The 12,476-nt window shown below is 46.4% G+C and overlaps 1 protein-coding gene across 1 annotated transcript; it reads left to right on the top strand.

Annotated features, from left to right (window-relative positions):
* The first annotated feature begins 9,525 nt into the window (after positions 1-9,525).
* LOC129842500 (uncharacterized) lies at positions 9,526-11,183 on the top strand. The gene is made up of 2 exons (XM_055911070.1): positions 9,526-9,605; positions 9,962-11,183. The coding sequence occupies exons 1-2, from the start codon at positions 9,526-9,528 to the stop codon at positions 11,181-11,183; spliced, it is 1,302 nt and encodes a 433-aa protein (XP_055767045.1).
* Positions 11,184-12,476: the final 1,293 nt, after the last annotated feature.

Here is a 12,476-nt window from a genome sequence, read left to right as displayed (position 1 = left end):
GAGGAGGTTGTCTGTGTAACTGTCTGGTAGAGGAGGTTGTCTGTGTAACTGTCTGGCTGGTAGAGGAGGTTGTCTGTCTAACTGTCTGGCTGGTAGAGGAGGTTGTCTGTGTAACTGGCTGGTAGAGGAGGTTGTCTGTGTAACTGTCTGGCTGGTAGAGGAGGTTGTCTGTGTAACTGTCTGGCTGGTAGAGGAGGTTGTCTGTGTAACTGTCTGGTAGAGGAGGTTGTCTGTGTAACTGTCTGGCTGGTAGAGGAGGTTGTCTGTGTAACTGTCTGGCTGGTAGAGGAGGTTGTCTGTGTAACTGTCTGGTAGAGGAGGTTGTCTGTGTAACTGTCTGGCTGGTAGAGGAGGTTGTCTATCTAACTGTCTGGCTGGTAGAGGAGGTTGTCTGTGTAACTGTCTGGCTGGTAGAGGAGGTTGTCTGTGTAACTGTCTGGTAGAGGAGGTTGTCTGTGTAACTGTCTGGCTGGTAGAGGAGGTTGTCTGTGTAACTGTCTGGCTGGTAGAGGAGGTTGTCTGTGTAACTGTCTGGCTGGTAGAGGAGGTTGTCTGTGTAACTGGCTGGTAGAGGAGGTTGTCTGTGTAACTGTCTGGTAGAGGAGGTTGTCTATGACTGTCTGGCTGGGAGAGGAGGTTGTCTGTGTAACTGTCTGGTAGAGGAGGTTGTCTATGTAACTGTCTGGCTGGTAGAGGAGGTTGTCTATCTAACTGTTTGTCTGGTAGAGGAGGTTGTCTGTGTAACTGTCTGGCTGGTAGAGGAGGTTGTCTGTGTAACTGTCTGGTAGAGGAGGTTGTCTGTGTAACTGTCTGGTAGAGGAGGTTGTCTGTGTAACTGTCTGGTAGAGGAGGTTGTCTGTGTAACTGTCTGGTAGAGGAGGTTGTCTGTGTAACTGTCTGGTAGAGGAGGTTGTCTGTGTAACTGTCTGGCTGGTAGAGGAGGTTGTCTGTGTAACTGTCTGGGAGAGGAGGTTGTCTATGTAACTGTCTGGCTGGTAGAGGAGGTTGTCTGTGTAACTGTCTGGTAGAGGAGGTTGTCTGTGTAACTGTCTGGCTGGTAGAGGAGGTAGTCTATGTACCTGTCTTGCTGGTAGAGGAGGTTGTCTGTCTAACTGTCTGGCTGGTAGAGGAGGTTGTCTGTGTAACTGTCTGGCTGGTAGAGGAGGTTGTCTGTGTAACTGTCTGGCTGGTAGAGGAGGTTGTCTATTTAACTGTCTGGCTGGTAGAGGAGGTTGTCTATTTAACTGTCTAGCTGGTAGAGGAGGTTGTCTGTGTAACTGTCTGGTAGAGGAGGTTGTCTGTGTTACTGTCTGGCTGGTAGAGGAGGTTGTCTGTGTAACTGGCTGGTAGAGGAGGTTGTCTGTGTAACTGTCTGGTAGAGGAGGTTGTCTATCTAACTGTCTGTCTGGTAGAGGAGGTTGTCTGTGTAACTGTCTGGCTGGTAGAGGAGGTTGTCTGTGTAACTGTCTGGCTGGTAGAGGAGGTTGTCTGTGTAACTGGCTGGTAGAGGAGGTTGTCTATCTAACTGTCTGGCTGGTAGAGGAGGTTGTCTGTGTAACTGGCTGGTAGAGGAGGTTGTCTATCTAACTGTCTGGCTGGTAGAGGAGGTTGTCTGTGTAACTGTCTGGCTGGTAGAGGAGGTTGTCTGTGTAACTGTCTGGCTGGTAGAGGAGATTGTCTGTGTAACTGTCTGGCTGGTGGAGGAGGTTGTCTGTGTAACTGTCTGGTAGAGGAGGTTGTCTGTGTAACTGGCTGGTAGAGGAGGTTGTCTGTGTAACTGTCTGGCTGGTAGAGGAGGTTGTCTGTGTAACTGTCTGGTAGAGGAGGTTGTCTGTGTAACTGTCTGGTAGAGGAGGTTGTCTGTGTAACTGTCTGGCTGGTAGAGGAGGTTGTCTGTGTAACTGTCTGGTAGAGGAGGTTGTCTGTGTAACTGGCTGGTAGAGGAGGTTGTCTGTGTAACTGTCTGGCTGGTAGAGGAGGTTGTCTGTGTAACTGTCTGGTAGAGGAGGTTGTCTGTGTAACTGTCTGGCTGGTAGAGGAGGTTGTCTGTAACTGTCTGGCTGGTAGAGGAGGTTGTCTGTGTAACTGTCTGGGAGAGGAGGTTGTCTGTGTAACTGGCTGGTAGAGGAGGTTGTCTGTGTAACTGTCTGGCTGGTAGAGGAGGTTGTCTATGTAACTGTCTGGCTGGTAGAGGAGGTTGTCTGTATAACTGGCTGGTAGAGGAGGTTGTCTGTGTAACTGTCTGGTAGAGGAGGTTGTCTGTGTAACTGTCTGGCTGGTAGAGGAGGTTGTCTGTGTAACTGTCTGGTAGAGGAGGTTGTCTGTGTAACTGTCTGGCTGGTAGAGGAGGTTGTCTGTGTAACTGTCTGTCTGGTAGAGGAGGTTGTCTATGTAACTGTCTGGCTGGTAGAGGAGGTTGTCTGTGTAACTGTCTGGCTGGTAGAGGAGGTTGTCTATGTAACTGTCTGGCTGGTAGAGGAGGTTGTCTATGACTGGCTGGCTGGTAGAGGAGATTGTCTGTGTAACTGTCTGGCTGGTAGAGGAGGTTGTCTGTGTAACTGTCTGGTAGAGGAGGTTGTCTGTGTAACTGTCTGGCTGGTAGAGGAGGTTGTCTGTGTAACTGTCTGGTAGAGGAGGTTGTCTGTGTAACTGTCTGGCTGGTAGAGGAGGTTGTCTGTGTAACTGGCTGGCTGGTAGAGGAGGTTGTCTGTGTAACTGTCTGATAGAGGAGGTTGTCTGTCTAACTGTCTGGCTGGTAGAGGAGGTTGTCTGTGTAACTGTCTGGTAGAGGAGGTTGTCTGTGTAACTGTCTGGCTGGTAGAGGAGGTTGTCTGTGTAACTGTCTGGCTGGTAGAGGAGGTTGTCTGTGTAACTGTCTGGCTGGTAGAGGAGGTTGTCTGTGCAACTGTCTGGCTGGTAGAGGAGGTTATCTGTGTAACTGTCTGGCTGGTAGAGGAGGTTGTCTGTCTAACTGTCTGGCTGGTAGAGGAGGTTGTCTGTGTAACTGTCTGGCTGGTAGAGGAGGTTGTCTATGTAACTGTCTGGCTGGTAGAGGAGGTTGTCTGTGTAACTGTCTGGCTGGTAGAGGAGGTTGTCTGTATAACTGTCTGGCTGGTAGAGGAGGTTGTCTGTGTAACTGTCTGGTAGAGGAGGTTGTCTGTGTAACTGTCTGGCTGGTAGAGGAGGTTGTCTGTGTAACTGTCTGGTAGAGAAGGTTGTCTGTGTAACTGTCTGGCTGGTAGAGGAGGTTGTCTGTGTAACTGTCTGATAGAGGAGGTTGTCTGTGTAACTGTCTGGCTGGTAGAGGAGGTTGTCTGTGTAACTGTCTGGTAGAGGAGGTTGTCTGTGTAACTGTCTGGCTGGTAGAGGAGGTTGTCTGTGTAACTGTCTGGCTGGTAGAGGAGGTTGTAGTAGTAGTAGTAGTCTATCTAACCTGCTCATCACCATGTACTAGTAGTAGTAGTAGTAGTAGTAGTAGTAGTAGTCTATCTAACCTGCTCATCACCATGTACTAGTAGTAGTAGTAGTAGTAGTAGTAGTAGTAGTAGTCTACCTAACCTGCTCATCACTATGTAGTAGTAGTAGTAGTCTACCTAACCTGCTCATCACTATGTAGTAGTAGTAGTAGTAGTCTACCTAACCTGCTCATCACTATGTAGTAGTAGTAGTAGTAGTAGTAGTAGTAGTCTACCTAACCTGCTCATCACTATGTAGTAGTAGTAGTAGTAGTAGTCTACCTAACCTGCTCATCACTATGTAGTAGTAGTAGTAGTAGTCTACCTAACCTGCTCATCACTATGTACAAGTAGTAGTAGTAGTCTACCTAACCTGCTCATCACTATGTACTAGTAGTAGTAGTAGTAGTAGTAGTCTACCTAACCTGCTCATCACTATGTAGTAGTAGTAGTAGTAGTCTACCTAACCTGCTCATCACTATGTAGTAGTAGTAGTAGTAGTAGTAGTAGTAGTAGTAGTAGTAGTAGTAGTAGTAGTAGTAGTCTACCTAACCTGCTCATCACTATGTAGTAGTAGTAGTAGTAGTAGTAGTAGTAGTAGTAGTAGTCTACCTAACCTGCTCATCACTATGTAGTAGTAGTAGTAGTAGTCTACCTAACCTGCTCATCACTATGTACTAGTAGTAGTAGTAGTAGTCTACCTAACCTGCTCATCACTATGTACTAGTAGTAGTAGTAGTAGTAGTAGTCTACCTAACCTGCTCATCACTATGTAGTAGTAGTAGTAGTAGTAGTAGTAGTAGTCTACCTAACCTGCTCATCACTATGTACTAGTAGTAAGCAGTAGTAGTCTACCTAACCTGCTCATCACTATGTACTAGTAGTAGTAGTAGTAGTAGTCTACCTAACCTGCTCATCACCATGTACTAGTAGTAGTAGTAGTAGTAGTAGCTACCTAACCTGCTCATCACTATGTACTAGTAGTAGTAGTAGTCTACCTAACCTGCTCATCACTATGTACTAGTAGTAGTAGTAGTCTACCTAACCTGCTCATCACTATGTACTAGTAGTAGTAGTAGTAGTAGTAGTCTACCTAACCTGCTCATCACTATGTAGTAGTAGTAGTAGTAGTCTACCTAACCTGCTCATCACTATGTAGTAGTAGTAGTAGTAGTAGTAGTAGTAGTCTACCGAACCTGCTCATCACCATGTACTAGTAGTAGTAGTAGTCTACCTAACCTGCTCATCACCATGTACTAGTAGTAGTAGTAGTAGTAGTCTACCTAACCTGCTCATCACCATGTACTAGTAGTAGTAGTAGTAGTAGTAGTCTACCTAACCTGCTCATCACCATGTAGTAGTAGTAGTAGTAGTAGTAGTAGTCTACCTAACCTGCTCATCACTATGTAGTAGTAGTAGTAGTAGTCTACCTAACCTGCTCATCACCATGTAGTAGTAGTAGTAGTAGTAGTAGTAGTCTACCTAACCTGCTCATCACCATGTAGTAGTAGTAGTAGTCTACCTAACCTGCTCATCACCATGTAGTAGTAGTAGTAGTAGTAGTCTACCTAACCTGCTCATCACTATGTACTAGTAGTAGTAGTAGTAGTAGTAGTAGTAGTAGTAGTAGTAGTAGTAGTCTACCTAACCTGCTCATCACTATGTAGTAGTAGTAGTAGTAGTAGTAGTAGTCTACCTAACCTGCTCATCACTATGTAGTAGTAGTAGTAGTAGTCTACCTAACCTGCTCATCACTATGTACTAGTAGTAGTAGTAGTAGTCTACCTAACCTGCTCATCACTATGTACTAGTAGTAGTAGTAGTAGTAGTAGTCTACCTAACCTGCTCATCACTATGTAGTAGTAGTAGTAGTAGTAGTAGTAGTAGTCTACCTAACCTGCTCATCACTATGTACTAGTAGTAGCAGTAGTAGTCTACCTAACCTGCTCATCACTATGTACTAGTAGTAGTAGTAGTAGTAGTCTACCTAACCTGCTCATCACCATGTACTAGTAGTAGTAGTAGTAGTAGTAGTCTACCTAACCTGCTCATCACTATGTACTAGTAGTAGTAGTAGTCTACCTAACCTGCTCATCACTATGTACTAGTAGTAGTAGTAGTCTACCTAACCTGCTCATCACTATGTACTAGTAGTAGTAGTAGTAGTAGTAGTCTACCTAACCTGCTCATCACTATGTAGTAGTAGTAGTAGTAGTCTACCTAACCTGCTCATCACTATGTAGTAGTAGTAGTAGTAGTAGTAGTAGTAGTAGTAGTAGTAGTAGTCTACCGAACCTGCTCATCACCATGTACTAGTAGTAGTAGTAGTCTACCTAACCTGCTCATCACCATGTACTAGTAGTAGTAGTAGTAGTAGTCTACCTAACCTGCTCATCACCATGTACTAGTAGTAGTAGTAGTAGTAGTAGTCTACCTAACCTGCTCATCACCATGTAGTAGTAGTAGTAGTAGTAGTAGTAGTCTACCTAACCTGCTCATCACCATGTAGTAGTAGTAGTAGTCTACCTAACCTGCTCATCACCATGTAGTAGTAGTAGTAGTAGTAGTCTACCTAACCTGCTCATCACTATGTACTAGTAGTAGTAGTAGTAGTAGTAGTAGTAGTCTACCTAACCTGCTCATCACTATGTAGTAGTAGTAGTAGTAGTAGTAGTAGTAGTAGTAGTAGTAGTAGTAGTCTACCTAACCTGCTCATCACTATGTAGTAGTAGTAGTAGTAGTAGTAGTAGTAGTCTACCTAACCTGCTCATCACCATGTAGTAGTAGTAGAAGTACTCTACCTAACCTGCTCATCACTATGTAGTAGTAGTAGTAGTAGTAGTAGTCTACCTAACCTGCTCATCACCATGTAGTAGTAGTAGAAGTAGTCTATCTAACCTGCTCATCACCATGTACTAGTAGTAGTAGTAGTCTACCTAACCTGCTCATCACCATGTACTAGTAGTAGTAGTAGTAGTAGTAGTCTACCTAACCTGCTCATCACCATGTACTACTAGTAGTAGTAGTCTACCTAACCTGCTCATCACCATGTACTACTAGTAGTAGTAGTCTACCTAACCTGCTCATCACCATGTACTAGTAGTAGTAGTAGTCTACCTAACCTGCTCATCACTATGTACTAGTAGTAGTAGTAGTCTACCTAACCTGCTCATCACCATGTAGTAGTAATAGTAGTAGTCTACCTAACCTGCTCATCACCATGTAGTAGTAGTAGTAGTAGTCTACCTAACCTGCTCATCACCATGTACTAGTAGTAGTAGAAGTAGTCTACCTAACCTGCTCATCACTATGTAGTAGTAGTAGTAGTAGTAGTCTACCTAACCTGCTCATCACTATGTAGTAGTAGTAGTAGTAGTAGTAGTCTACCTAACCTGCTCATCACCATGTACTAGTAGTAGTAGTAGTAGTAGTAGTAGTAGTAGTCTACCTAACCTGCTCATCACCATGTACTAGTAGTAGTAGTAGTAGTAGTAGTAGTAGTAGTCTACCTAACCTGCTCATCACTATGTACTAGTAGTAGTAGTAGTAGTCTACCTAACCTGCTCATCACTATGTAGTAGTAGTAGTAGTAGTCTACCTAACCTGCTCATCACCATGTAGTAGTAGTAGTAGTAGTCTACCTAACCTGCTCATCACTATGTACTAGTAGTAGTAGTAGTCTACCTAACCTGCTCATCACTATGTAGTAGTAGTAGTAGTAGTCTACCTAACCTGCTCATCACTATGTAGTAGTAGTAGTAGTAGTCTACCTAACCTGCTCATCACTATGTAGTAGTAGTAGTAGTAGTCTACCTAACCTGCTCATCACCATGTAGTAGTAGTAGTAGTAGTAGTAGTAGTCTACCTAACCTGCTCATCACTATGTAGTAGTAGTAGTAGTAGTAGTAGTAGTCTACCTAACCTGCTCATCACTATGTAGTAGTAGTAGTAGTAGTAGTAGTCTACCTAACCTGCTCATCACCATGTAGTAGTAGTAGTAGTAGTAGTCTACCTAACCTGCTCATCACTATGTAGTAGTTGTAGTAGTAGTCTACCTAACCTGCTCATCACTATGTAGTAGTAGTAGTAGTAGTCTACCTAACCTGCTCATCACCATGTAGTAGTAGTAGTAGTAGTCTACCTAACCTGCTCATCACCATGTAGTAGTAGTAGTAGTAGTAGTAGTAGTCTACCTAACCTGCTCATCACTATGTAGTAGTAGTAGTAGTAGTCTACCTAACCTGCTCATCACCATGTAGTAGTAGTAGTAGTAGTAGTCTACCTAACCTGCTCATCACCATGTAGTAGTAGTAGTAGTCTACCTAACCTGCTCATCACCATGTAGTAGTAGTAGTAGTAGTAGTAGTAGTCTACCTAACCTGCTCATCACTATGTAGTAGTAGTAGTAGTAGTCTACCTAACCTGCTCATCACTATGTAGTAGTAGTAGTAGTAGTAGTAGTCTACCTAACCTGCTCATCACCATGTAGTAGTAGTAGTAGTAGTAGTCTACCTAACCTGCTCATCACTATGTAGTAGTAGTAGTAGTAGTCTACCTAACCTGCTCATCACTATGTACTAGTAGTAGTAGTAGTAGTAGTAGTCTACCTAACCTGCTCATCACTATGTAGTAGTAGTAGTAGTAGTCTACCTAACCTGCTCATCACTATGTAGTAGTAGTAGTAGTAGTCTACCTAACCTGCTCATCACTATGTAGTAGTAGTAGTAGTAGTCTACCTAACCTGCTCATCACTATGTAGTAGTAGTAGTAGTAGTCTACCTAACCTGCTCATCACTATGTAGTAGTAGTAGTAGTAGTCTACCTAACCTGCTCATCACCATGTAGTAGTAGTAGTAGTAGTCTACCTAACCTGCTCATCACTATGTACTAGTAGTAGTAGTAGTAGTAGTCTACCTAACCTGCTCATCACTATGTAGTAGTAGTAGTAGTAGTAGTAGTCTACCTAACCTGCTCATCACCATGTAGTAGTAGTAGTAGTAGTAGTCTACCTAACCTGCTCATCACTATGTAGTAGTAGTAGTAGTAGTAGTAGTAGTAGTAGTAGTCTACCTAACCTGCTCATCACTATGTAGTAGTAGTAGTAGTAATAGTAGTAGTCTACCTAACCTGCTCATCACTATGTAGTAGTAGTAGTAGTAGTCTACCTAACCTGCTCATCACTATGTAGTAGTTGTAGTAGTAGTAGTAGTAGTCTACCTAACCTGCTCATCACTATGTAGTAGTAGTAGTAGTAGTAGTAGTAGTAGTAGTCTACCTAACCTGCTCATCACTATGTACTAGTAGTAGTAGTAGTAGTCTACCTAACCTGCTCATCACTATGTAGTAGTAGTAGTAGTAGTCTACCTAACCTGCTCATCACTATGTAGTAGTAGTAGTAGTAGTCTACCTAACCTGCTCATCACTATGTAGTACTAGTAGTAGTAGTCTACCTAACCTGCTCATCACTATGTAGTAGTTGTAGTAGTAGTAGTAGTAGTCTACCTAACCTGCTCATCACTATGTAGTAGTAGTAGTAGTAGTAGTAGTAGTAGTAGTAGTAGTCTACCTAACCTGCTCATCACTATGTAGTAGTAGTAGTAGTAGTAGTAGTAGTCTACCTAACCTGCTCATCACTATGTAGTACTAGTAGTAGTAGTAGAAGTCTACCAACCAGCCCATTCCCTATTTAGTGCTCTACCTCTGACCAGGACCCATAGGGCTCAACAGTAGTGCACTATATAGGCAATAGGGTGCTATTTTGGACTCTTTCTGCTGGCTGGTTGCTATCACAGCTGACTGTAACCTCTCGGTCACTCTTTACTGTCGTCGCTAGCTGCCAGTGTATGTTAGTGAGGTGAAACATCTCCAGCAGTGTATCAAGCACCCACAGATGTACTGTACAGGTCACTGTTGCTCAATGGGAATTGCATGCTTCTTTGTCTCAATAAAGTTTCAGTTGAATCAGCAGAAAGTTGTGTTAATGGAACCTGGTTAATATCACCCAGCTGCACAACAACCCATCAGGGAGAGAGTACCACCATGCCGGGCCAATCAGGGAGAGGCTACCACCATGCCGGGCCAATCAGGCGACGGGCCTCCAGCAGGCTTGGTGCATCTGAAGGGACAAGGGCTGTATCTATACATGGCTCTGTGAGGGACTGAACACATTCCCCTGAAACCAGAAGCAGATGCTCCACTCAGATGTTTTCCTGCAGTTATACTTGTCTCTCATTAGCTTTACAGCTAAATGTATTTTGGATTGCGCTACCGAAAAGGGAAAAGCAACTCCCTGAAGTCACTGTTCTACCATGGCTACGGGTGCGATCAGTGTGGTAGTTAAAAGCTTTTGAAAATCTCCAAACACCCTTTAAGTCTCTCTCTCTATCTCTTTATCTTCCTCTCGCTCTCTCTCACTCTCATTCTCACTCACCCAGCTGCAGCAGTCTTCCAGAGGTGTCTGTGTTGTCCCTGTCAGTGCCTGTATAGTGGCACTTCACCCCTGGCAGGTCGCCCAGCCAGGACAGCATCTCCTCCCAGCCAGGACATCACGTCTCTCCTGGCAGGTCACCAGCCAGGACAGCATCTCCCCCCAGCCAGGACATCACCTCTCCCCAGCCAGGACAGCATCTCCCCCAGCCAGGACAGCATCTCCCCCAGCCAGGACAGCATCTCCCCCCAGCCAGGACAGCATCTCTCCCCAGCCAGGACCGCATCTCCCCCCAGCCAGGACAGCATCTCCCCCCAGCCAGGACCGCATCTCCCCCAGCCAGGACCGCATCTCCCCCCAGCCAGGACCGCATCTCCCCCCAGCCAGGACAGCATTTCCCCCCCAGCCAGGACAGCATCTCCCCCCAGCCAGGACAGCATCTCTCCCCAGCTGCCAGGACAGCATCCCTCACAGCCAGGACAGCATCTCCCCCCAGCCAGGACATCATCTCTCCCCAGCCAGGACAGCATCTCCCCCCAGCCAGGACAGCATCTCTCCCCAGCCAGGGCAGCATCTCTCCCCAGCCGGGGCAGCATCTCTCCCCAGCCAGGGCAGCATCTCTCCCCAGCCAGGACATCATCTCCCCCCCAGCCATGACATCATCTCCCCCAGCCAGGACAGCATCTCCCCCCAGCCAGGACAGCATCTCCCCCCAGCCAGGACAGCATCTCTCCCCAGCCAGGACCGCATCTCCCCCCAGCCAGGACAGCATCTCCCCCCAGCCAGGACAGCATCTCTCCCCAGCTGCCAGGACAGCATCCCTCACAGCCAGGACAGCATCTCCCCCCAGCCAGGACATCATCTCTCCCCAGCCAGGACAGCATCTCCCCCCAGCCAGGACAGCATCTCTCCCCAGCCAGGGCAGCATCTCTCCCCAGCCGGGGCAGCATCTCTCCCCAGCCAGGGCAGCATCTCTCCCCAGCCAGGACATCATCTCCCCCCCAGCCAGGACAGCATCTCCCCCAGCCAGGACAGCATCTCCCCCCAGCCAGGACAGCATCTCCCCCCAGCCAGGACAGCATCTCTCCCCAGCCAGGACCGCATCTCCCCCCAGCCAGGACAGCATCTCCCCCAGCCAGGACAGCATCTCCCCCCAGCCAGGACAGCATCTCTCCCCAGCCAGGACCGCATCTCCCCCCAGCCAGGACAGCATCTCCCCCCAGCCAGGACAGCATCTCCCCCCAGCCAGGACATCACATTTCCCCTGTCAGGTCCCCAGCCAGGACAGCATCTCTCCCTGAGTGTAGTGGTGGGGGCAACAGCGGGCTGGACAGACCAGATGATAACAGCTAAAAACTGTCATCACAGCCTTCCAGAGACTGCTATGCTGTCATCACCACCTGATACACTGCTACAGTACACTGTCATCACCACCTGATACACTGCTACAGTACACTGTCATCACCACCTGATACACTGCTACAGTACACTGTCATCACCACCTGATACACTGCTACAGTAAACTGTCATCACCACCTGATACACTGCTACAGTACACTGTCATCACCACCTGATACACTGCTACAGTAAACTGTCATCACCACCTGATACACTGCTACAGTACACTGTCATCACCACCTGATACACTGCTACAGTACACTGTCATCACCACCTGATACACTGCCATCACCACCTGATACACTGTTACAGTACACTGTCATCACCACCTGATACACTGCTACAGTACACTGTCATCCCCACCTGATACACTGCTACAGTACACTGTCATCACCACCTGATACACTGTCATCACCACCTGATACACTGTTACAGTACACTGTCATCACCACCTGATACACTGCTACAGTACACTGTCATCACCACCTGATACACTGTCATCACCACCTGATACACTGTCATCACCACCTGATACACTGCCATCACCACCTGATACACTGCTACAGTACACTGTCATCACCACCTGATACACTGTCATCACCACCTGATACACTGTTACAGCACACTGTCATCACCACCTGATACACTGTCATCACCACCTGATACACTGTCATCACCACCTGATACACTTTTACAGCACACTGTCATCACCACCTGATACACTGTCATCACCACCTGATACACTGTTACAGCACACTGTCATCACCACCTGATACACTGTTACAGTACACTGTCATCACCACCTGATACACTGCTACAGCACACTGTCATCACCACCTGATACACTGTTACAGCACACTGTCATCACCACCTGATACACTGTCATCACCACCTGATACACTGTCATCACCACCTGATACACTGCTACAGTACACTGTCATCACCACCTGATACACTGTCATCACCACCTGATACACTGCTACAGTACACTGTCATCACCACCTGATACACTGCTACAGTACACTGTCCTCATCACCTGATACACTGTCATCACCACCTGATACACTGCTACAGTACACTGTCATCACCACCTGATACACTGTCATCACCACCTGATACACTGTTACAGTACACTGTCATCACCACCTGATACACTGCTACAGTACACTGTCATCACCACCTGATACACTGTCATC

Source organism: Salvelinus fontinalis, unplaced genomic scaffold (assembly GCF_029448725.1).
Source record: "Salvelinus fontinalis isolate EN_2023a unplaced genomic scaffold, ASM2944872v1 scaffold_0044, whole genome shotgun sequence".
NCBI lineage: Eukaryota > Metazoa > Chordata > Actinopteri > Salmoniformes > Salmonidae > Salvelinus > Salvelinus fontinalis.
This window is presented reverse-complemented; position numbering and strand designations above follow the sequence as displayed.

Bases quoted from the DNA above. Each gene is read 5' to 3' on its own strand.
- LOC129842500 (XM_055911070.1), top strand. From the start codon at position 9,526: ATGCCGGGCCAATCAGGCGACGGGCCTCCAGCAGGCTTGGTGCATCTG. The intron at 9,606-9,961 runs GTGAGGGACTGA...CACCCCTGGCAG, and splicing joins CTGTATCTATACATGGCTCT to GTCGCCCAGCCAGGACAGCA.